Genomic DNA, 27,189 nt, shown 5'->3' with positions numbered 1-27,189 from the left:
TCATTCTGAAATAACTTTTTCAGAGTTAGTCAGATATTAATCAGATATTAGTTTAGAAAGACTTGAAATTGGCATGGGGCTAATTAGCTAGCAAGGTACCAACTAAAAATGACTGTAACTGGCTAATTAATTTGATTATGCTTTGTGATGCACCCAGGTTTATGCTGTTTTAGTCCACACAACATGTCACCCTGTCACCTACATTAGAACTTGATGTACAACATGGGGTGAAACAAAATTGTCCATGCTTTTTTGTCCTACTAGATCTGCAATGAAAATGTTCTAGCACAGATAAAACAATGAGACGGATATTTCACCAGATGTATAAATGTGAAGCATCCTCTTGGCGTTTCCACTCAGTACCGCATATGGTGGTGAGAGGAAGCCCAGTGCCTGGCAGTGGGAGAAGATGGAACAAGATGGATTTTGGCCTACATTCTGCAAATGTTCTCATCGATGAAAGATTTGATCTCAATACAGTTTTCAATTCTCAAAGCTAGAAACTGTTATGAACAGAGTGGACTACATTTTGTGGACTTTACCCCTTTCCAAAGTTTCCAAAAAATGCATCGTTTAGAAGAAGTAGGAGGGCAAATTGAGTTATTGCACACCCGCACTTCACAGAGTAGGCGTTTTCCTAATGGAATATGCAAATACATGCTAAAACACGCCAATAGGATCTTGCTAGCTGGTGCTTGGCTCTGCCCCCCTTCTTGCTTGTTCTGCCCACTATTGCTCATTTGTTCCCATTGGAAATGACAGCCTGTGGTCTATCTTAGGTTAGTTATACACATCTTTGGTTCTAGCTTGTGTATCCCTCGGCCTCTGTTCTTTGACTAGCTGGATGTAGTTTATCAGGTTCCAGGCTCCCATGACTGTTATGATTACTCATTTACAGCTTGCTTTTTTGCTTTAGCTTCATCTGTCATCTAGTCTCACGTGCGGAAGTAAGCCACCTGGCGTCAGAGACTCATTGGGATGGAGACTAGAGCAGACTCACAAGTTCTGACTGAACGGACTCACATTTGAGCACCGCAGGATGGTCCATTCACTTTGTGCTGTTATAGTTTATGCTATGAAATGCTGTGATTTCATTGGGGCAGTTCTCCCTCATAGAAAATAGCTGGAAAAACAATCCATGCAGTGTTCGCATGGCCTATGCGCCCGCAGAGGCAAATCTTCTGCTGCTGGCAGTCACTGAGGGGCAGAGTAGTAACTGAACAGCTTGTTTTTGAAACAGGAAAATGTACACATTCACCACACTTTTATGAGCATTTAAAGAATAACTAATGAATTTATATATATATATATATATATATATATATATATATATATATATATATATATATATATATATATTCACTTTATATAGGGTTATATATATATTAGTTAAAAAGCATGGACCAATCATGGACCAATCACAAGAGTAGGAGTTGATGCAATCGGCGATGCAATCGGAGGAACCCCTAAATGTCATTACAGGAACCTTTTTTTTCCTTCCCTAGCACGAACATGAACTGGCTCCGGGCACTTCTAACGAGGCTATTTTGGTCTTTTGACGAATTAGATCTTTCACAACAGCTCTTTTTCAGCTCATCTGATTGATTAAAATTGAATATGGCTGCCTGTCTAAATGCAGCCGAACACCCCTGCTTCCCTAGGATGTTTGATCTCAGAAAGTGTTAATCATGTGGTATATGATAAAAAAAACTTTTGGATTTCGGGCATTAACTCGGGGGTATTTACGGGCTCAATTATATATTCAGGAACAGATTAAAAGGAACGTTTCAGACGAAACTACTCAAAATGTCCAATGAACAAGATAAAATAATAACGTGTAAAAAAATATTTATATCACATTTGAAAGATTTATTTCTGCCAAAATGTGCTACAGGTATTATTCAATTATCATTTAAATTCACAGCAATCCAGTGTAACACAGTTTGGGCACCATTTCCTTCCCTATAGCAAATAATCCATTTGATTCAATGGTTTGTTTGTCTGTAGTGGTGAAGCTAGTCGTTTCAATTATATCACATTTTATGTTGTCTAAACATTTATGTACAATACACAACTGTACATAATTGTACAATAGCAACTCTACTCTAGACCCAATACATTTCATAGTATAGAAATGGAACAAAAGGAGAATCCCGACCCAGAGACAATATTCAATAGTCAAAACTCTACTTTAACTATCTATGCATAGCTTTAGTTTGGAATACTTTTCATTTTTAGTGATGGACATGCACCTATAAAAGTGATTGACTATTCATGAAAACATCCGCGATTTACATTAATCACATGCCAGGTACAATTTTCTTTGGTTTTATATTGAATTTACAACACATAGGCCTACTGCGAATTTGTCTTTCCCTTAGTCAATCAGATGATTAAAAGTGGCTAAAAGTGTAATTCCCTTAACATTGGTGCATGTAACATCTCTTAGAAGAGCAGAGAAACCAAAAATATCTCAAAAACACTCAATTAAATTGCTTCATCCGTTGTTTTTGTATCATCAAACAGGTTTCACTAGTCGTATCCAAATTCTCAGACCATGATTCATACCTCTGTCACATACTGTAGCTTCATAGCATAATCTAGAACCATAACATAAGGCAGTTGGTAGGAGGTATATTGCAATGGACTGTCCACAGCCCATACTGCTTGGAGGATAGCATGCTTCTGTCTGGTATAAACACATTATGGGTTACCTTGAGATTGTTTTCTTCTGAGAGTGAAAGGCACTTATGCTGATGGTCTGGAGTGTTTGAACACACACTACACCATACTAGTGAATCAGATATGGTATTGGCACATTGAAAAATGGCAGACATACACAAGCACCATGTGCTGCCACATCCTGGTTGTACAATCCACTATGTGTGTGTGTGTGTGTGTGTGTTTATGCGTTGAGCTTTTCTGCCTCGTCTGGTGTCCTGACAGTGGTCAACTCCTCTTGTGAGCCCCCCTCACCAGGCAGCTGAGAGAGAGAGAGAGAGAGATAAATGGATAGAGAAAATATGTAGTGGTGATTTATTTAGACCTTGTTTTCACCTTATCTAGTCCTAAAGATGCAAGTATACCTATTGCCTATCTAATTTCAAGACATTCCTAAATCTGTATATTTTTTTATAAAGAGAATTACAGATGATCAATTGCTGATTATACATGCATTGACCATGTGAAATGGTACCACCTGGTATTCCCGAGGGTGACTGCTTTGCTTATGATGAAATGCAGTTATTTGAGTTCAGTAACCAAATGCAAGCATGACACCTTGTGGCCACTTATCATATTGCACAACATTGGGCCCAACTGCATGCCATTTCGCAATCTTTAACCCTTCATGGGCCTGAATGGCCCTGCACTCTCACACAAACACTACGTACAAATCTGTGAGTCCTGTGTGTTCATTCATCGATACAAAGTGACTGGGTGTAGTAGCTAAACTTACCTCCCAGTAGATGCCATCCTCAAAGCAGATGGTGTCAGGAGGAGCACCATAAATTGGCAGCTTCAGAATAAAACCTACAAGACAAGAACATTTAAATTGCATGACAAGGACATGATACAATTACACACAGACACAAGGCATAGGCCTATATACAGGGACAAAAGAGCATAGTTCTAATATCCCCATGCATTTGTGAAACAAACAAGTCAAGGCAATGCCTATGTGTGCTTACAACATTCTGTGACTCTACATACCGGTGATAAGACCGCCCAGGAGGGCGATGCCCAGGGTTACGGCCAGGGAGATGGCCTGTCGTACGCCCTGGAACGAGGCCTCCACATCACCAGAGTGGATGTCAGGGAACACATCAGCCATCCTGCAACACCGAGAGCAGGGAGTTGAATGAAACTGTTGTGTGAATGCACACTTTGATGGCGTCTGTCTGTTGCGCAGTAGGGGGAGCTTCACCATAAAACCAAGGGAGGGCACACTTTCCCAACTTGTCAAAAAAAGGCAGACTAACCCATCTCCATAGACGTCCTTGGTTGCCAGAGCAGCAGTAACTGCGCCAACGATGGCTCCCAGGACTCCAGGCATGCCGTGCAGGTTGTGGACGCCACACGTGTCCTGTATCTTCAGCTTTTGTTCCAGGATAGGCTGAGAGGCCAGGGGTGGAAAGTTGTCAGTGCCATGAGTGCGGGTGTCTGTGATGTCTATGTACCCTAGCACCCTCATGTCCTTCAAAAGGTGCCATATACACATAAGTGGATGTGTTTCTCAACATGACTGTTTATGTTGTAAATAGATACTCTTGTTCTGTTGGCATCATTAACGGTCATATCCTACTGAGACCCTTTGAGATGACATTCTGGGCTTTTCAATGATATCGCATGTGGGAGTGTGACCTGGATAACTTTCTCTTCCAGGTTTGTTAAAATGGCTGCCAACACAATTAGCACATTTTATGGAAAGGTAAGTGTGTGTAATTAGCATTTTTTTGTGAGTTTTATACTCAATTGCTTTTAGTAAGTAAATATCTCAGGAATAGTTTGAGTTTTCAGAGCAGTGCAATCATTTTTCAAATAAGAGCTTATTTATGTCCTCTGTAGTTATTTTACAGACTGCACTTTTTTACTGTTGTTCATATTTACTATCAACTGAACTATTAAGTCCACTACAGTGAACATACAATGGAAAATAAATAAACCTATACTTGTTCATTGTTTTCTTTTTCTGTAGAAGTTTTTTTCACCCCAAACACTTCTAATGTAATATAATTTATTTTTATTTACAGATATGTTTAATTGCTGGGTCTCAGGAGGATAATACATGTTCATTTCCATACACTTATGTCCTATATCCTGTCTTACCAATGGCAGGTTGGCCTTACCGAGAGGAACTTGAAGCCCAGCACAGAGACGGTTCCAGCCAGGAAGCCCACAATCATGGAGCCGAAAGGAGTGAGCATCATTTCACCAGCAGTTCCCACGGCAACCCCACCGGCAAGGGCAGCGTTCTGGATGTGCACCTAAAGAGAGGAGAGAGACAACGTTTTTTAAATGCTGTTCAAAATGGTTGATTGTCCGAGTCCATTCATACCTTTATTTTAATTATCACTGTTCTCAAATTTTACACGGTACCAATGTCAAGGAACGAGAAGGTAGGATGACTTATGTAATATTTGAATAATAAAAAATCCCAACCAAAGGATCCTTGTGTGACAATTTGCTATCACCATCATGCAAAGTGGAGGTGTGTGACCGTGTAGAGTTCAAATCCAATTTTATTGATCACATCCACATATTTAGCAGAAGTTACTGCGGGTGTAGCAAAACGCTTGTTAGATTGCAGACAGATTTGATGATATGCTGCGGACGCACTACCCTTTCACCAACTATGAGATAATCTGAGCTGATTCGAACGGTACTACTATCACCAGGTCATGTGCTATGTTCACTGACTCCTACACTCCCTCCATTGTATAGAAAAGACAACTTCAGATTGATTGCCATCTAGACAGGAATGTAATGGACCGTCTTGATTTCAGAATGAGATGCAGATGACAGCCATGTCCTCAAGGGACATAGCAACTAGATATATTGTCTGGCTCACATGACTGTATACGCTAAAGGTAGATAGTAACTATGGTGTGATGCTTCAGCATGCATTTTTTGGGATGGTTTCCAATCTCGGCATTCTTAAATCGTATCTTGTGAAAAAGTTTGATGATTCATAGTTTGGTAGTTTAGAATAGATAAATCCAATCTAAACTATAAAAGTACATTTTCAGAAGAACATCTGTGTGCTTGCTAGCTTGTTTACAAGTATTTGTTTTTCAAATAAGTTAAAGAAGTGGTAGTGACTGCAGTAGTAATGGTAGTGACTGGTTATAGTTGAAAAAGTGGGTAGATGAAAAGGTTGATTGATTGGATTGATTGGTAGGATAGCCTGAACGTGAAAGTTGTTCTGGTGTCGTTTGGTAAACGAGTTATTGTTGGTGAGTTAAATGCTATCAAAACGTTTTTCAAGCAATCTAAGTTGGTGCAGTCTGCACATTTGGAAGTTTCGTGTTAATAGCTTAAATTATTTAAGAGTTAGTGCGAGGGGAGTAAATGTAATCATAATAATAATGTAAGTACGTAAGAAATCTAGAGTTGTGTTTTGCTTTCACCAAGAACGCCTAACTACATCTGTTGACAAGAGTTGAAATACCTGTCTGTATATGCAAACATCCTGCATGATGATTCAGTTTGCCAATAAGGATTTAATCCCAAAGGAATCATAGGTCTACTAGCTGTACTGTAGCCCTATGATGCAACATACAGTTGAACCAGATTGTATTGTCAACAAACAGTGGGAGAAATCTTCCTTCCCCTACCATGTCAAGTCCCTCACTCCCACTTGAAATGATCTGGGAAGACCACTTTAAGCCCCTCATTTCCACTGCATAGTCCCTGTAGAATCCTACTTCTCCCTACTATGTCTCCCCAAGTCTGCATCACCTGTCTAGCCCTATACTACTTTTAAGGACCTGATTTTCCTCTTAAGTCCCCACACTGTACTAGCTCCCTCACCATATCGAGCTTGCCATCATGAGCCACAACGGCAGACAGGCCATAGGTGGCCAGGGTGCAGGCAGCCAGAGAGTAGTAGGTGTTCATAGCCGTGCGGTGCTGGTCGTCTCCGTGGGCCGTCACAGCAGAGTTGAAGCTTGGCCAGAACATCCACAGGTAGATGGTGCCTGAGCAGTCAGTGAAAAATAAGTATTAGCATACCGGTATCTAATATAGTCCTTCAGTTTAGCAAGCTTACAGGTAATGTTTTTTTCCTGGGGAGGTGGATGTACTCTTAATTATGACACAGATTCCCATACATTGGCATGCATCGTATGTACAGTCAAAACATAACTGGCGTCTTCAGAAAATGAAGGTTAAGTTGTCCGACTTGTTGATGGTGGCTAATTGTATCTAAAGTACGGGCTTCCTGCTAACGATGAGCAGGAGCTATTCTTACCAATCATGGCAAAGAGGTCAGAGTGGTAGACAGAGCAGTTCTTGTGTTTGCTCTTGTCCAGGTTGGGGCGGTAGAGAACACGAGCCACCATCAGGCCAAAGTAAGCTCCAAAGGTGTGGATGGTCATGGAGCCACCAGCATCCTTGGCCTAAAGATGGAAATGATCTAATTTAAGGGGTGTAAAAAGCTTAGTCTATAAGTAGAGTTTTCAATAGTGAGGAGAAAGCCTAATAGGAGAGTAGGCATAATAGTACGTAAAACAGTAAAATAGTACGTAAAACAGTTTTAGTGTAGGTTTGTATACAGACATATACAGTATGAATTGTACATTTAATGGTACACCTAAACACACACACACTCACCCCCAGAACAGAAAGCACAATGAACTCATTGACTGCGAACAGGGTGACTTCAATCACAGACATGACCAGCAGCTGGACTGGACTGGTCTTCCCCAGGACCGCCCCAAACGAGATGAGCACTGAGCCTGTGCAGAAGTCAGCGTTGATCATACTGCAGGAGGGACAAACAACTCTTAATGATAGGGTTTATTAAGGAATACACTACAGTACACACTCCTATGATATGCCACGTATACACATCACATGTATCTGCTGGTGTGTTGTGCTTATGTTAGTATGAAATGTAGGTTAGTGTGTGCATGAGCCCTACCTCTCTATTCCGACATGGATCTTGCCCCCGTGCATGCCGTGGACGAAGCCCTGCATGAGAGTGGCCCACTGCAGAGCGAAGGCTGCGATGAGGAAGTTGAAGCCCACACTGCTAAAGCCGTAACGTTGAAGGAATGTCATGAGGAAACCAAAGCCAATGAAGATCATAACGTGCACATCCTGAAAGCCTGAACAAAGGAAGAGAACATTATTTTATTACTTTGGATGCACATTGTCACTATTGAAGTGCATATGTGGTCAAGTCTCGTAAACACATTAACAATCCCCTTCTTATGGTTTGGTGAGAAAGACTATCTGTCTTATGACAGTAGTATAGCAGTATCTTTCAACTAATTGAAAGTTCTGGTGACTTCCCCACGAAACACCAACAACCCCTTTTAGTCAACATTTTGTGATTTAAATTGAGCGGGACAGGGGGCTTTGGGAGCCTCAGTTGACCTACATAGAAGGACACAGAGAAGTTACCCTGTGCCTCATAGCTCCATTCAGCCTGCTATCTGGCCTTGTTAACCCAGCCTACTACACCTCCCCCTGCCCACTGGACGTATTCATCCACATGGCACTGGGGAGTAGGGACAATATCGCTTGGTCGTTGCCTGGCAACTGATCATTGGCATGGAGGATATTCCCACTGCCCAACTCCCCACTGGCAGGCTGGCCCAAATACCCTGTGCCATCTCCTAGATGAGAAGGACACCTACAGAGAGGTGAGAAAATGTAACATGCACACACACACAGGCAACACCTATGAGGATGTATAAAAATAAAAATAATTGCACACATTGACATTGATTGTAAAAGCCCTAAAGGCAATCTATCACCTGCACTCATGAACCAACATACAAACCAGTTTTAATCCAATGATTTATTTACAGTTCTCTTAATTCTGACTGCATCTTTCAATCAGATAGAATTTGTCCAGTGATTATGTTTTATTACACAACAAATCACTTTAAAAAGTCAGCTACCTGCACACATTCATCCAAACGGTGCCCTGTGCACCCACCATCTGATGAAGGTAAAGAGACATCTGTTACAAAACACCAAAAAAGTCTAATGGCATTTGGCGATTGTCGTTAAGCCTACAGTACACAGTACCATGACCTGAATGAATGGATGCGTATTGCTGAGAAATGGGGACGCAAATACAGTTGTCTCTCCCGAGCTCATCCGCAGGGGAAATTGAGGGCACAGTTGAAACAATGTTGCAAGTTCGCTAAAGGCTCGATACCATGTAGAGTCCCCCCAAAGTTTGACTTTTGTTGAATGTAGGGAAGCTCATGTCTCATTGGGGGGGGCCGAGCTCCCCATAATTTGTTTTACTACACTTTAAACGTTTGAAGTTCCAAACAGGACATGATCAATGAGAGTAGTCAGATGTGCACGTGTGTACTCTATGTGTGTATGTCTGTGTGTTGCATGCTCAAAGGTGATCTTCCATTCATCAGTGAATGTGACAGGTTAAAGACTATCTGAAATAATGACTTACAATGGACCTTTAGTGCATCCTCTTTCAATTCACCCAACCTTGAACAGGTTTCTACTTTGTGTCAAAATCAGTGTCCTCAATCACTCAATAGCTTGAGGCAAAGAGCATAAATAGTGAGCCTGGCATAACGTGCATCAGCAGCTTCACCTGCTTTTAAGTGAAGGTCCAATCCGCAAATGCTCAATTTATTCAAATCTCAAGAGTCACAGACTTCAACCTCAAAGATTCATTGAATTCAAAGTCAAACGGACATGATCCAACTCTTAGTGATTCACGTAATTCAACTCCCAAAGTTTCCCATGACTCCCATAGCCTAGTCAATCACACTGACCACAGTGGTCAGTGTGATTGACCAGGCTATGACTACCAGGCCTAAACCAGGGAAAACCATGGAAAAACTGGACAGCTCATCTTTGGATCCTTAATTACCTTTTTCTGCCACACAGTCTTTTTCGCTTGCTTTCTCTCTCTCCCTAGCTCTCTTTCTGTGTATCTCAGTCCTCCATATGACAAGCCTTGCTGGCATGACAATAAACACATAAATCAGACTGCCACAGCAAACTTTTCCTTCTCTCTGAAAACAATCACTCTCTCCCTCCTAACCCCTTCTCTCATTTTCACCCTCCCTCCTGTACCCCATTTTTCCTCTCACACTCCTCCCCAACGTGCCCCTTTCTCACGCAGAAGCCCCTATCCCCCTGGCCTTTCACTAATTGGACAGTGATGGGGGGAATGTGAAAATGAAACATTCCTCCTACACATTCCCATGTCTGTATATCAGATATTCTCACACTCCTACCCTGGGGCTTACCTGCACCCATTTATCTGCATGACATATAGTACAGGGACAGTATTGGGAAAGCCTCAAGGTGTGGTGACAGCTAGGACTAGTTGCACACAGGAACTTTTAAAAGGGCTAAGAATTGGACACACCCAATACCTCCACCACCTTCCCCCCAGCAGTCTTCCATTGCATTTCATTACTGATCTGTTAAGGTGGAACAGCAACGTTCAGAGGAGGAAAAGTATACCTTTGCCCTTGGTGACTGATTGGACACCCACTACAACAGACACGCTATAACCTATTCAGAGACCAAACTTCCTTCCCTCTTGCTGTTCAAAGTAGCCTATGAGTTAGAGGGCTTTGACGCTAATCAAAGAAACATTGACGGAAAGATGAGAGAAACTAAAGGGTTAAATCTCTCCGCAGATCTCTCCCAAAACATTTGGCAAACTAAACCTCCACTTATTAGGAAACAAATGAACCATTTGTTGCTTTGCTGCTTGCAGCCAAATGTCAACGCAAAGGAGGGAAAAGTCACATTGAACACTGAAGAGCTCAGGGGTCGTAGGGGAGAGTGGAGTAAGTTGATCCATTTTACATTCAGCATTACTTGGTCAAAGGGAAATATAGTATTCTTTTTAAACAAAGATATTAACATATATTCCAGGATGTTGTGTATCCCTGGAAATAATCAGATAATCAATCATTCATGTAAACATTACAGTTTTGAAAACATAGCGTGTCCAAAAAAAGTGTTCTCTTGGCACAACTTACCCCGGGACGGCCTAAGAAATGTCTGTACTGAATTAAACATGATATATCGTCAGATTCATTTGAGCTTCAGACAACTTTTCTGTCATGTTCATTGTCTTGACAAACATGTATGGCATGACAATGAATGACACAAGACACTTGTCTAAACAGCAAACATATCTGCTTCTGCTACCATGCAAGTTGTCGACACATTGACAAAACATAACAAAGAAGGAAAAGAACAATCCTTTCCTTTCTATAGATGGACTCCACATCCCCCATCCTCTCCACCCTCACAAGGTAATAGTTACCCTTACCCACAGGTTTAGGGTCAGATCACCATACTACCTAATCATAACCATAACCATTAAAAGGAGGAAAACGTATCTGACCCTGAATCAGTGGTTAGGGATGTCTACTACCCCACCTGTCTCGTTACCCCAACCCTACCCCTCTCGCTGTGGTCACTCACTGGGGTAGCGGTAGTAAAAGTCGTTGTCGTAGTTGGAAGAGCCATTGGCGATTTCCTTGTGCCAGAGCTTGGCGTCTGTCTCATCGTCGTACTGGACCAGAGTGCCGAAGAGGATGATGAGGATCACCTCCAGGATGATGCAGGCCATGGGCAGCTTCAGCCGCAAGTTAGTCGCTGAGTTCGTCATGGCTGTGGGGTTACCTGGGTGTTCTCCTGGCTCTGCACTATGGCCTTAGCGGTGAATGGTTAGAAGTCCAACTCAGTTCCAGATCGGGGAACACAGCAACACACACTAACACTCACAAGCACTGGTGACTGCAGTGATGCGATGGGAGTGCAGGGAGTGAGGACTCAAGCTGACACATGAGTTGGTCTGACTTAATTAGTGCATTTTGGTTGGAAATGTTCATGCCCACCACCTTTCTGTGTGCCTCCAATCAGAGGCTGAATGAAAACCTCAGCTCCTCCCCTTCACTATTGCTGCTGTTAAGGTGGTCTAGAATGAGATAGTACTCCTTAAAACGACCAGTTACTCCTCTAGATTCATAGAGAACGAATATGACCCATTAAAAACTATTTTCATCAGGTTGCCCTTCATATTGAAATAATTTCTCATACCTTATCTACGGTAAAACATTAGGTTGATGGTTCAAGGCCCACGGTGAATAAAAAAAACACAAACAGATGCATGCAGAGAGTCAGGCATGCACAGGATCTAACATATTGCTCCTGTGATTGTAAGCAGTGTTTCTCCATTATGACATTGACTACTCAAAGTTAGACAAAAAGTAAAATAAAAACAAAACATATTGAGATCAGAATAGTTTGTGCAACCAGGTGTGATTTTTATGATTACATTCCTAACCAAAAGACAGTTCTTCTCTCTCTCTCTCTCTCACACACACACACACACACACACACACACACACACACACACACACACACACACACACACACACACACACACACACACACACACACACACACACACACACACACACAACCACCTTACTGCCACAATGTCAAAAATCTAAAAGAGCCTGTAGTTGAGATGTTTGGACAAGGGGCAACCGGAAAGGTTGTCGGACATGGGGGTTGTGATGGGTGGGTGGGGGTGTTGAGACAGGTTTTGGGGGAGTAGGATGTGAGAGGGGATGGAGGCAGGTCTGTGCACATCTTTCTCCTGTAAGGAGCAGCCATCACTCAATATGTATGCTATCTTTCTCCTACAGAGAAGAGCACATAGCAGGAATGCTGTGATGGTTTAGAGAATCTCAACTAAAAGCCTACCACAGACACAAAGCCAATCTATGAAGTTGCATTGTGAATGTCTGTCAAGCTTCCTGCCTACCTTTGTGCCTGTATGACTGTCTGAAGAGTTGGGGTCATTTCACACTTAATTCAGTCAATGAAGGTCAATTAAAATTCATGAATTGACGAATTCCACTAATGATGATGACTGGTGGCATACTGTAGGGCTACTGTAGCTAAGGCACAGCAAAATCCAAGTAGAATTTACAGTAACTATGGATTATATTGGCCCATCCACCACTCCGGAGGACAAAAGTGACATTTTTTACAGCTATTTTGTGACATATACTGTACATTATTCATACATTTCACATACATGGTACTTCTAAAAACAGTATTACCAGGGCTGTAAACAGGATTTGAGTTTTAGTGAGAACAGTTTGGGAGGGATATTTAAGTTTATTTCCTGAATTGACAGCCTTCATTTCGAATTGAACCCAGCCCTTCTGGGCATGTGCCCTGCGTGCACGGTCAGTAATTTGGATGTGATTCCTACAAGTTTAGATAGCTGGCTAGACTAACTTGACTAATTTACCAATCTAAATATTTTTTTGCTGATATGGGCTAATTGAGTGACTGTCAGTCAGAGACCTATAACAAGAGGAAAACTGCTGATGTTCATGTTCAATTAACCGAAACAGAAAGATTGTTATCTGGATAATGGGAAAAAAAGGCAATAATAAGCCATTCTTGCTACTCTACTGGAGAACCAGTTTGGTTTAAGTATACCTGTTGTCTGACTGACGCTTTAATAACATTTTACTGCGCTGGGCTGAATCAGGGTCACACAAAGTGTTTCTTGGTAGTCTTAAAACAAATCCACTTTGAAACAAAAGTATACACCTCACACACATGTTATGGGCATAGTAAAAAGAAGACACCTGTACCATGTACAGAGTTGGCATGTATTCAATTTTGAGTTTGCATACCAATATTACACTTTATATACAGCACAGAAGACCAAAATATAACAAAACTGTTTGACATAGAAACACCAGATTGTTGGCAGATGTCTTGGGAAATAATGTTTAATTATGAAATGAGGAAAAATATTCCACCCATGAGACCATTAGGTCATTTGCCTGCAGGAAAGGGGGAGAGGTTTAATGCTTTAATATGTAATACTCCCCCCCCCCCCCCCCCCCCCCAAACTCGTATACATTATATAAACAAGCTCATTTAATTTTGTCTGGCTTACCGTTGCAAATAAAGCAAAATATTTGTTACTCATAATTTGGAGAACAAGTAGTCTGGAGTAGGCAGAGCTTTAAGTAAATAAGTAAACTGTGATTTACCTAGTGTAACATGTTTCATCTTGTCTTTACGTGGGACCCACTACCATTCCTCCGCACGGTACGTTGACAGGCTGGGCTACAGGGCACGTCTAAATCATCAGCCTCTTCAAAACAATTGAGTTTCACTTACTTAGCCCCACAGTTTAACTCGGGAGCATTCTTCTCTAAACTGATAGCATATTCTCAGATTAGTAAATTACATGCTTGCCCAGGTTGGGACACTGGCAGAGCGGATAATGTATTGACCATGTTCTGTACATAGTGCCTCGCCATCTTGATTAATGGGACTTTTGAAGTCAACAAAACAAAAGCCCTGGATCATGGGCAAAATATGAATTTGACAGAGGTTAGCCTGGTGTAAGGGATCCCTTTAGTAATTTATAAAGGAGGGCAGTGTTTTATTGAGTACATTTAGTGCTGACCCAATTAGTCGGCTGGTCGATTGTTTGGTCGTTAGGCTGTTGGTCGACCGGGTGTTTAAGTCGAGCAGTTTACGCCCATCTCAGTGAACTAATCCATTGCTGAGACCTAGACTAAAAGCCCATTAATGCTTGATCCGAAAATGTGGTCGGTGCTCCATATGGAGGGTATGATGTAATTGCGGAGCCTCCAGAAGCATGCAAAGGCCAAATCGAGCTCTGTACCGCATACATGCCACTTCCAAATGTTGTAACAATGATGAGGGCTCTGTATAGCTCCACATTGACATGATTTGTTGATGGTAGATGGGGGCGGTATATCCTGAATAAACACAAACTCACTTCCTTGACAAGATTTCTGCACTGCTCCGTGAAGAGCAGGAATGATTGCCCTGGCCCCTGATTTCTGCTGAGGCCGTATTACGGTAAATGCTGCGTGGCCAATGCAGACGTCAGATTGACCATGCACCAAGATGCACAATGGACTTCTCTCTCCAGCATGAGCTCTCTCCCGCCAATTTGTGCACATTCAAATTGTTTTATAGCTTTATTTTGTGAATTGTTTGCGTTTGATTGTTAGTCTATATCAATTCCCCATTACCTACTGTATATTACCAGTAGTACATTTACCGTTAATTCCTATAATTAAGTGATAATTCCCGAGAAGCTGGTGTTTGGAGGATATATTGGTATAGGTGTTGTTAGGCGAAGGCGAGGGCCGGCAAACCGTGTATACAACGGGTTACCAACATATTCAAATAATGTTTGACACATGTTCATTAAAAATGATGCCAGCTGATTCATGAAGATGGATGCCTATTTGTCTCGTCCTAACTCCCAACACCTTCATTAATTAGGGACAGTTGGAAATCAAATTTTAACATTGAAAACAATGTTGCAAATGTCGGAGAGATTGACAGCAAGGTTTATACAAATCTCCACTGTTGAAAGCAAAATGTTAGTCTAAAATAAATGTGAGATAATGTCTAGATGTTTATCATAGTGGAGATCAAGTTTATAAGTTGCCTGGCTGGGCTGATGAGACAGTGGATTGCGCAGTCAAATGGAACAGAGTAAATAGGCATTTTAACTTCATAGATTTAGCCAGTGGTAACTTGTGGACTAGACACCGGCTGGAATGCGGTTTTAACCAATCATCATTCAGGATTAGAGCCACCCGTTGTATAATTAAGCAATAAGGCCCGAGAAGGTGTGGTATATGGCCAATATACCACGTCTAAGGGCTGTTCTTAAGTACGACAGAACTAACCCTAACCCTAACCCTAACCCTAACCCTATTTTTACATAGTTAGCAACGCAATAAAAAAATCATTTTTAGGTTTGTATCATTTTCATTTAGATATGGATAGAATTTTAATTAACCACATGATAATGATTTGGAGATTTGAAGACAGCCTCAAATCTTCTTGGGTATGACTCTACAAGCTTGGCACACCTGTATTTGTGGAGTTTCTCCCATTCTCTGCAGATTCTCTCAAGCTCTGTCAGGTTGGCTGGGGAGCATCGCTGCACAGCTATTTTCAGGTCGCTCCAGAGATGTTTCATTGTCTGGCTGGGCCACTCAAGAACATTCAGATACTATTCCCGAAGCCACTCCAGCGTTGTCTTGGCTGTGTGCTTAGGGTCGATGTACTGTTGGAAGGTGAACCTTCGCCCCAGTCTGAGGTCCTGAACACTCTGGAGCAGGTTTGCATCAATGATCTCTCTGTATTTTGCTCAGTTCAACATTCCCTCGATCCTGACTAATCTCCCAGTCCCTGAAATTGAAAACATCCCCCCAGCATGATGCTGCTACCCACATGCTTCACCGTAGGGATGGTGCCAGGTTTCCTTCAGATGTGACGCTTGGCATTCAGAACAAAGAGTTCAATCTTGGTTTCATCAGACCAGAGAATCTTGTGTCTCATGGTCTGAGAGTCTTTGGGTGCCTTTTGGCAAACTCCAAGCGGGCTGGAGTGGCTTCCGTCTGGCCACTCTACCATAAAGGCCTGATTGGGGGAGTGCTGCAGAGATGCTTGTCCTTCTCCCATCTCCACAGAGGAACTCTGGAGCTCTGTCAGAGTGATCATCAGGTTCTTGGTCACCTCCCTGACCAAGGCCCTTCTCTTCCGATTGCTCAGTTTGGCCGGGTGGCCAGCTCTAGGAAGTGTCTTGGTGGTTTCAAACGTTTTCCATTTAAGAATGATGGAGGCCACTGTGTTCTTGGGGACTTTCAATGCTGCAGCAATTTTTTGGTACCCTTCCCCAGATCTGTGCCTCGACCCAATCCTGTCTCAGAGCTCTACGGACAATTCCTCCAACCTCATGGCTTGATTTTTGCTCTGACATGCACTGTCAACTGTGGAACCTTATATAGACAGGTGAGTGCCTTTCCAAATCATGTCCAATCAAATGAATTCACCACAGGTGGACTCCAATCAAGTTGGAGGATGATTTTTAAAAATGTATATATTTCTTCTTTATTTAACCAGGTAGGCTAGTTGAGAACAAGTTCTCATTTGCAACTGCGACCTGGCCAAGATAAAGCATAGTAGTTCGACACATACAACAACACAGAGTTACACATGGAATAAACAAACATACAGTCAATAATACAGTAGACAAAAGAAAACAAAGAGTCTATATACAGTGAGTGCGAATGAGGTAAGATAAGGGAGTTAAGGCAATAAATAGGCCATGGTGGCGAGGTAATTACAATATAGCAATTAAACACTGGAATGGTAGATGTGCAGAAGATGAATGTGCAAGTAGAGATACTGGGGTGCAAAGGAGCAAGATACAAAAAATACAGTATGGGGATGAGGTAGTTGGATGGGCTGTTTACAGATTGGCTATGTACAGGTGCAGTGATCTGTGAGCTGCTCTGACAGCTGGTGCTTAAAGCTAGTGAGGGAGATATGCGTCTCCAGCTTCAGTGATTTTTGCAGTTCGTACCAGTCATTGGCAGCAGAGAGGCAGCCAAAGTATGAATTGGCTTTGGGGGTGACCAGTGAGATATACCTGATGGAGCGCGTGCTACGGGTGGGTGCTGCTATGGTAACCAGTGAGCTGAGATAAGGCTGGGCTTACCTAGCAGAGACTTGTAGATGACCTGGAGCCAGTGGGTTTGGCGACGAGAGTGAAGCGAGGGCCAACCAACGAGAGTGTACAGGTCGCAGTGGTGGGTAGTATATGGGGCTTTGGTGACAAAACGGATGGCACATGTCACAAGCTACAATTTTTTTTCTAGCTTTCAAATATGCACATTTTTGTCTTTTCCTCCCCCCTGCAACTCTTTCCCAGGTCTTTAGTGTAGAAGAGAAAGTACTGCACTGTTTTCTGTCAATGTACCTGGTAAAATAATGGTTAATAAACAACTCTATGTGGGCCCCATAAAATATGTGATTTCCCCCCCCCCAAATTACATTTGATATTTTCTCAAATTATGTTTTCTCTGTTTTTCACTCTCAAAATTACAGTTTTTAATAGAGAACAAATGAAATTGGATGTTTTGAGTCAATGTCAATGGTTAAATCGCATCAGAAGAACAAATTGTCTGGAAGAAAACAAACAAATGTAGATTCATTTGAATGTAATTCCCCTTTAATTGCGAGTCTGGACCTTTAATTGTTCCTCTAGCCAGTGAGGAATCTAATGTGCTGGTCTAGCGATGGTTCTGTACTGCTGCTGCTTATTTCATGCCAAAGTTTACAAATAACATACTTATTCATGATAACTTCTGCCAAGTAAGCCTACTTTGCAGTTAGGCTGGACCATAGAACGAGTCAAAATTCACCCAAGGCTGAAAAATGGCAAAAAACGTTGGCTAAACTGGAACACTAGCGCGAGGCCATAGCAAATGAATGGAATCGAACGTTCGCCTGTTTTGCCGGTTTTGACTGGAGTGACGCTTAGAATTCCATTTAGCCTAAATGGCACCAAAAAAATTATCCCTTTAATTTTACCACTACAGTCTGTTCTTAGGAGGAAACTGAAAAATAACTTGTGTAGAAAGTTAACATCCGCTCCTCGATGGTGCCAAGTGTGCTTATGTCTGCATAACGAGGAAGTAGGGAAAAATGGCAACTTTTTTTTCTTCTGGTCTAGCGATTGATGACAGCAGAGTACGCTGCCCAACCTCATGTAATTAGAAAGAGGAGATTATTCTGATTGAAATGGTGTCCAATTTGAAAAAATCTAAAATACACATTGAGAGATATCAGGCTAAATATACCAGCATGCCACTCCATAGGAGAAAACAATGGGGGGAGCTCAGTGTTCCAAGGGCAAAAGGTATTTCTGGGATAGTGTTTGATGACAACGGAGTACGCTGCCCAACCTTCCATAATTCGAAAGAGGAGATTCTCATGTTAAAATGGTGTCCAATTCGAAAAATCTAAATATAAACATTGAGAGATATTTGGCAAAATAGACAGACATACCTGTATTTCCCATAGTAAACAATGGGACTACCCCAGAATTCAATGAGTATTTTTTAGTTGTTTACATTTTAACTACAAACAATGTGGGCAGGTCTCATTGCCAACAATAGCAAAGCAAGCATGGGGGGAGCTCGACGTTGACCAATAAACTGGGAATAGAACGTTCAGATGGCAAGTTGGTGCCATGGTGCTCAATAGAACTAATAGGAGCTGGGTGAAGAATGCCCTAAAATAAGGCCTGTTTTTTCGTGATTATTTCAAAACTATGGCGAGCAGCTAGGACATATGGTAATATTATGAAACTGGGCTCCATGGCGGATGCAATTAACTAGTAATGCAATTAACTAGTAAAAAAAAGCATTGTTAAACATGTCATGTGTCCAGGCTATTGCAGTTAACATTTAATTGAGAAGTATTTCTGTCAACTGTCTACACACGGAGTGATAGACAAACGAGTGCACAACACAGACAGACACAGGGAATATTGCTGGAAATGAATAGGAAATTAACCTAATTATGTTAGGTTTGGTTTTTTAATCCAATAGTGGATAACCAGGGGTGGGATAATGTCCATGTTGCGTTGATAGATAGTAGCAGGGAATTTGTGGTGTCTGATACTTGTGAGATTTGTTTATGACAGTTTGCGTTGGAAAACGTGAAAATTGTATGTACTTTCAGAACTGTTTGGTGAGCTACTCATAAGAGGGATTTGATGCCTTAATTCTTGGGATAAATAAATAATTACACCAATGCATTCCATTCAAAAGTGAGAATGTTCCTCAACAGTGAAACCCCTTTCAAGGTTACATGAAGGAATAATTATCATAATTTTAAGTACATTTATAAATCATTATTCAACCAAGCTTAATGCTGCAATAAGAAACATTTTGGGCAACCTGACCAAATTCAGACTTGATTTCTCCTTGAAAGCAAGTCTAAGAAGCGGTATACCTGTTCGATGTGCGTTATTTCTATGCTTCCCATTCTCAAAATGTAGTTGTTTGCGTCTTTTACATTCGGTTTTGCACACCAGCTTCAAATAGCTGAAAATAATATATTTTTTGTTATGGTAAAGATAGTTCACAGTGTTTTAGATTGTACAATGATTCTCTATACTATACGTTCTTGTTTTGTCACATAAACTGAAATAAACTGAAACTATTCGAATTTTAGCAACCAGGATATGGCAGAACGATTTCTGTATAGTGCATCTTTAATAAGCTTACCATTTGGCAAGCACAAATTACTATCTCAACATTTTTACCATAAATGTTTATTAATGTGTCTAAAATTGTTTTAATTGACAGTTAAATAAATGGACATTGACACATTTTTGCCATTGGAGCTGGGCATCAGACTCCAGAGCCCTTTATTGCAGAGTTATGTCAATGAGGTGGTCAGTTTTCAATTGGCTAACACTTATGAGGTGGTTTGTACAGGCTGAAATATGGTGCAGTCTGTGCAATCCGGAATCTTTGGGACGTCCCTACCCCATTGAAGTCGACATTTAAAATGGTTAAGGTAGGGGTTAAGGTCAGGGTTAGGTAAGGGTATAGTTTAAAGTTAGGATTAGGCTTTAGGGTACAGACTATGAATATTACAATAATTTCAACACTTTTTATAGTGTAATTAGATATGTCCAACTCAAGGTTTCATAACAAAATGCACACCTCTCCCCAAGGTATTTTTTTTTCTTCACATGACCCTTCCCTTGTACTGTAAAATTAATTGAATACCCTTCCTACTCACAGAATTAATTGAAAATAATGTTTACGATCACAAATAACAATAACTGTAGTAGCAACCCTGTGTTTATAAATGTGGATATCGACTTTGCCACTTCAGTATGCTTTGGTTGCACGGTCGATGCCACGCAGGGCTAGGGTCAAGAAGGTGGAGGGTTCACTGACCACCGCAGACGAGCTCACTCTCCTTGTTTGTTTCATTACACTACGATCAGAGCCAGCTGCAGACAACTGTAGATAACTGCAGCAACCCTAGGACTATTTGCGGAAAGCTGTTGTTTTTTCTATACATTTTAATTAGGTTAGGTTACATGGATAAATTGATATGGCACTTTTTTTCTATACATTTGGAGTTGGATTTTCCTCCTATTGATTAGGTTTTCAATAATTGCTACTGAAAGAAAAATATGGAAACACTTAGTTTTTGTCTAAATGAGGTGCCAAGGATATGGACTGAATAAAAGGTGCCAACCCACTCCAGTATGTGAGTGTACCTTGCATCTACCCAAAGATCTGGACCTAACTGGCACAAGTGGTAGTGCGCTTGTGCCCTTAATGCCGATAAATCCCACTCCTAGTGATCCCCTCAATCACTACATTGCTAGTAGCAGTTGTTTACAGATATGGTCCCGCTGTTCAAATTAGGATTTGTGTAAGAGGGAGAATAAATCATCATGGCTAATTGTATAAACTAATTCCCCTCCCTCTAGCCTAGTGTGTTCACTGTCAAGTCTCAAGAGGTCTGAACCTTTAATGGCACAAATAGTGCTTGCCATGTTAATGCAGAGTTGCTAGTTCAACCCTTAGGCCTGAAGATTATGATCAATAAGTTCAAAAGCTGCATTGAAGTCTAACAAAGCAGCTCCCACAATCTTCTTATTATCAATTTCTTTCAGCCAATCATCAGTCATCTGTGTGAGTGCCGCACAGGTTTAGTGCCCTTCCCTATAAGTGTGCTGAAATACAGTTGTTTACTGTGATATAGCATTGTATCTTAATTATTTTCATTTTTTTTTCAAAAGTTAACTAAGGGTTCGTAGCAGGCTGATTGGTTATTTGAACCAGTAAATGGTGGTTAGCTATTCTTGGGTGGCAGTATGACTTTTGCTTCCCACCAGGCTTGAGGGCACACAGTTTCCGGTAAGGATTAAGAGAGTGGCAATATACGTAGTCCGCTATCATCCACAGTAATTTTACATCCAAGTTGTCAGTCCCAGGGGGTTTGTCATAGGCAACAATATCTTCCACACTCACTTTACGGAATTGAAAATTACAATGCTCGTCTTTCATAATTTGGTCAGTTATTCATGGATGTGTAGGTTCAGAGTTTGTTGATGACATGTTATGCCTACGTTTTCTAATCTTGCCAATTAAAAAAAAATATTAAAGTAGATGGCAATATCAGTGGGTTTTGTGATGAATGAGGCATCTGATTCAATGAATGATGGAGTTCGCCATTTTGCCCAAAATTTCATTTAAAGCAGTCCAAAACATTTTATTATCATCCTTTATATAATTTATCTTTGTTTCATAGTACAGTTTCTTCTCTTTGTTTAGTTTAGTCACATGATTTATTCATTTGCAGTACGTTTGCCATTCCTTTTGCCTCATCCTCTCAACCAAACAATTTTTCAATTATTCATCAATCCATGGTATTTAACAGTTTTTTTCTTAATGGGTGCATGCTTATTTGTAATACATTTGTAGTATAAGTGCACAAGGCGAGACCCAAAGGCAGACACGGGAGGCAAATGGTTGAGCTCCGATATTTAATATAACAAAAGGGGTAGGCAAAAGGCTAGTTGGTGAGAGGCAAGAGTTCATAAACCAAGTCAATGTCCAAACAGTACCAGGCGATAGGCAGGCTCAAGGTCAGGACAGGCAGGGGTTCAGTGATCAAGTCCGAGTCCAAACAGTACAAAGGGATAGGCAGACTCGAGGTCAGAACAGACAGAGTGGTCAGGCAGGCGGATTCAGTATCAGGACTGGCAAGGGTCAAAACCAGAAGGGCTAGAAAAAAAACAGAGACCGGGAAAAAGGAGCTAGGAAAAACGCAGGTTGACTTGAAAAACATGATGAACTGGCACAGAGAGACAGAAAACACAGGGATAAATACAGCGTGGATAATAAGCGACACATGGAGGGGTGTGGAGACAAGCACAAGAACAGGTGAAACAGATCAGGGTGTGACATGTAGTGCATCCCCAATACATTTGTAGTTCAATTTAAATACTGTAATGCTATATCAGTCAATCATATATCAGCTATATCAGTCAATCAGCTCTCGATGAGTGAAAGAGACTGTTCATGAATTATCACTGATCTATGATTTGGAGAATACAGGATAAAAGGGATCTTGAAGAAGGAAGGCTATCACTCCATTTTGCAACACCATGCCATACCCTGTGGACGGCTACAACAGGACAATGACCAGCTCCAAACTATCCAAGAACGATTTAGGGAAGACGCAGTCAGATATGATTCTGTCTATAATGGAGTGGCCAGCACAGTCACCGGATCTCAACCCTATTGAGCTGTTGTGGGAGCAGCTTGACCATATGGTAGGTAAGAAGTGCCCATCAAGCCAATCCAACTTGTGGGAGGTGCTTCAGGAAGCATGGGGTGAAATCTCTTCAGATTACCTCAACAAATTGACGACTAGAATGCCAAAGGTCTGCAAGGCTGTAATTGCTGCAAATGGAGGATTCTTTGATGAAAGCAACGTTTGAAGGACACAATCAAAAATAATGATTTATGACCTTGCCAACATCTTGACTATATTTACTATTCATTTTAGAACTAATTTCAGGTATGTTTTCATGGAAAACAAGGACATTTCTAAGTGACTCAAACTTTTGAACAGTAGTGTACCTTACTTTCAATAATCTGTCCGGATACAACACCGTTCTGAAGGTTATTTAGGTCTGTCTGTGTACAACAACATTCTTTGTTTTACCTTTATTTAACTAAGCAAGTCAGAACAAATTCTTATTTCAATGACAGCCTAGGAACAGGGGCAAAATGACAGATTTGTAGCTTTTCAGCTTGGGGATTTGATCGTGCAACCTTTCGGTTACTAGTCCAACACTCTAACCACTAGGCTACCTGCCACCCCACTGTCATTTAGCTCTATCTGGGTACAACACCGTTCTAAAGGTTATTCAGCTCTTTGTGCCACTGTGTCAGCCAAACCTGCCTGCACATGAAACACAGTACACAGTCCTCTAGACAGCATGCTGTCACTGGTATGGAATACATATTAGGAACATTGTAATTTGTCCTCCTCAGACCTTACCCCTGTCATGACGTTGCCCTCTTTGGGTACAGCGAGCACCATCCCCCTCTCTCTGCCTCCTACAACCAGGCTGCTGTGGTCAGAGAGGTCGTAAATTCCTAGGGAAGATCCTGCCTCATGGCCACACAGTATAGAGACAGAGTGAAGTTTCATAGAGGACAAAGACATTTATTCCACCTCACAGAACTTGAGGTCCGAACAACCTTTATGTTACGGAGAAGGTATAAAAGATCGGTGAAGACTCCAGCTACGAACTGGTCCATCTTGGTGAAGCTCATGGGAGTGGCAACATTACCATAACACTGTTTATATAATAGCCTCAGATATGAGATTTACATCTAATTGTTGTATAATATGAATGAGTGAGGATGATACTGTTTGTAAAATTGTGCAATGTGATTTTGGACTGTTTAATGAAGGAAACTCCAATTCCCTTTTGAGTTTAACTAAATCAGAGGACCGCCCATGAGCCCAGTTAGGGTCAGGCATCCTGGGACAGGCCTTTCCTGCAACTCCCGAATAAAACCCCAACTTTGAGAATGTCTCAACAGACCATGTTTTTCTCCATTACGAGAGGACAAAGGTTACAGACCATGTTTTCTCTCGATCACTAGAGGACAAAGATTGCAGGCGATTGCTGAATCTATTAACAATACCACTTGGTTAAACTATTAGACTATCGATACCGACAGAATAAGAACAAGTCTTTGATATGAATTACTAGTCTGCAGCTAGGAATTCGGTATCATTGAACGCGAAGAGCGACAACTGCCAAAACATCCATTCTACAACAACATGAATGAATGTCCCTCTGAACTATCCACTCAAACCACGACAGAGAGAGAGACGGACAATACTACAAAAGAAACAAACTTTTCAAAAGTGATCAAGACGACACACTGAGCGTAAATATATATATTGATTGCAATTGTTCCCGAATGAGTGAGCGTTCATGTGCAAAGGATTAGCATTTCAATTGTTATAATTATTAACTCTGTAGTGACTTCTCAGCTGACCCCCACTCCCCTTTTGTCTAACATGCCACCATGCCGGTTTAGCCCACTAGGGCACATTCCCCTATCATTTCTTATAACCATATTTACTTTGTTTGTTTGTGTGTGCACTTCTGTGATTGTTTAGTTAGTTAATAAATAAATTATTTAAGACAATTGATGTATGGATGACTCAGAGTGAAGACTGGGTTCGTGCAGATAACCAACAATTCACGAGGTTTGGAATGAGACTAACGTGAGATAAAATAAATAATTAATTAATTCGAAGACTAATTGATCACATATAAAATATCTGAAAAGTTATATAAGGAAAATTATAACTTTGTAATTTGAATATTTTCCTTGGTGCCCCGACTTCCTAGTTAATTACAGTTACATGATTAATCAGTTTAATCACGTAATACTAATTACAGAGAATCTTTGATAAATCTATAAGTCTTCAATTTAATGATAGTAAAGACACAACACCCCTCACCTAGTCAAGTCTGAACTCTGCACTAGTCAAGTGTCACCCCTCCTCCTCAACCCTCACCTCTCCCTAGTCAAGTATCAACCTGCGTAGTGTGGTTTTGAAAGGTTCGAGAAAGACCTCTACATATTTTGCCATGGGACAGAGAGAAAATTGTGAAGTAGTTATAGTTAATCTCATGCTATTCTACACATTTTGCCATGAGGCTGAGAGACAATATGGTAGTTATGAAGCTAATTTACTTTATTTTGAAACATTTGACCATGGCTTATGAGGTGTTCATATACTATTTGGGGGGCCCCCTGAAAAAAATAAGAAAAAATTGTGAAGACGTTACCAGACAAACGACACTGCTACAAAAATGTCCAGAGGAAACACTGATTAGCAATGATCACCCATAGTTGTTGTTCTAGCAAAGATACTTCACTAACCTTTCATCTTCGGTTCTAGCATGCAATGAGTATGTGACAAGTGAGTGTGTTTTTGCTGAAAATGAAGGCCTATATTAAAACAAATGACGGAGAAGTTGGCTACATAAGCTGTAGAAATGTAGGCTATGAATGGAAGTATGCTCTCTCTAATTCTCTCTTTCTCTCTTTCTTTCTCTTTCTCGGAGGACCTGAGCCCTAGGACCATGCCTCAGGACTACCTGGCATGATGACTCCTTGCTGTCCCCAGTCCACCTGGCCGTGCTGCTGCTCCAGTTTCAACTGTTCTGCCTGTGATCATTATTATTTGACCATGCTGGTCATTTATGAACATTTGAACATCTTGGCCATGTTCTGTTATAATCTCCACCCGGCACAGCCAGAAGAGGACTGGCCACCCCACATAGCCTGGTTCCTCTCTAGGTTTCTTCCTAGGGAGTTTTTCCTAGCCACCGTGCTTCTACACCTGCATTGCTTGCTGTTTGGGGTTTTAGGCTGGGTTTCTATACAGCACTTTGAGATATCAGCTGATGTACGAAGGCCTATATAAATACATTTGATTGGATTTGATTTGAATTAAAGTGTGAGTGTGTGAGGGTGGGTGCCCTTTTTACAAATTTTGAGCGGCTGGCCAACCAAAGGTCTGTGCACGGTCCTGTGTACAATACGAAGGACTAGGCTTCCTTTAGATGTATACTTTATTCCTCCATAGTATTTTCTTTACATGCATGCTCTTTTGTAGGCCTATACATGCAAGTTTCTTTAGAGAGCGTACAATATTTGCCTTTTGAATAATGAACATTATCATAAAGACAATGTATGTAAACATCCATGCTTAAAGATCAACCTGTTCAGACCTGTTTGGAGATGTGCTTTGAAGCCTACTCTGTAACTTAACCTGTTTCTGTTTCAACTGTGGGCATAAGGCCCCTAAGTTTAATTTGTATTTATACTGTGCATTCATTCTATTTTGAACACACATCCAGATACACAGTTCGTTTGTGTGGTGACTTCTTAGGGATGGGAGGATTATCTTCAAATTTATTTGTATTGCTGGGGACAGGTCGAGGTTTCGGGTCAGTAGCCTATTACGCCCAGTCTTAAATCGTTGGATAACAAAAGTAGGCTGTAATGATGAGAGTGTAAACTATTGACTATAAAAGTCTGCTGTTTTCTGTCGATTTCTACAGCTTGAGTCAATAAGGGGAGGTTCAAGGCAGGTTGGATTCATTTTCATATAGGGAGGGACCAGGGAATCTGGTCACAATATGGACACAGTGGGCAGCTAGATACATTTTTAGAACCATGTGTAGACAAAACAAATCTTGATCGGATCATCTTTTAAAAATATTTTATTTGATTTATTTCCCCTATAGGTAGACCAGTTGAGAACAAGTTCTCCTTTATAACTGCGACCTGGCCAAGATAAAGCAAAGCAGTGCAACAAAAACAACAACACAGAGTTACACATGGGATAAAAAAACATACAGTCAATAACACAATAGAAAAATGTATGTACAGTGTGTGCAAATGTAGTAAGATTAGGGAAGTGAGGCAAAAAATTGGCCATAGAGGCAAAATAATTACAATTTAGCATTAACACTGGAGTGAT

The 27,189-nt window shown here is 41.1% G+C and overlaps 1 protein-coding gene across 1 annotated transcript; it reads right to left on the bottom strand.

Moving 5' to 3' along the window:
* Positions 1-1,856: 1,856 nt before the first annotated feature.
* Positions 1,857-11,535, bottom strand: rhgb (Rhesus blood group family type B glycoprotein). The gene is given in 10 exon segments (NM_001124662.1): positions 1,857-2,983; positions 3,458-3,531; positions 3,712-3,833; positions 3,981-4,114; positions 4,848-4,985; positions 6,532-6,698; positions 6,971-7,118; positions 7,333-7,483; positions 7,643-7,829; positions 11,161-11,535. Coding segments are annotated over 10 exon segments (1,386 nt in total). The 5' UTR covers positions 11,348-11,535; the 3' UTR covers positions 1,857-2,905.
* Positions 11,536-27,189: the final 15,654 nt, after the last annotated feature.

The sequence above is a fragment of the Oncorhynchus mykiss genome, chromosome 3 (genome assembly GCF_013265735.2).
Source record: "Oncorhynchus mykiss isolate Arlee chromosome 3, USDA_OmykA_1.1, whole genome shotgun sequence".
Lineage (NCBI taxonomy): Eukaryota > Metazoa > Chordata > Actinopteri > Salmoniformes > Salmonidae > Oncorhynchus > Oncorhynchus mykiss.
The sequence above is the reverse complement of the archived record's forward strand: the minus strand, read 5'-3'. Positions and strand labels throughout refer to the sequence as shown.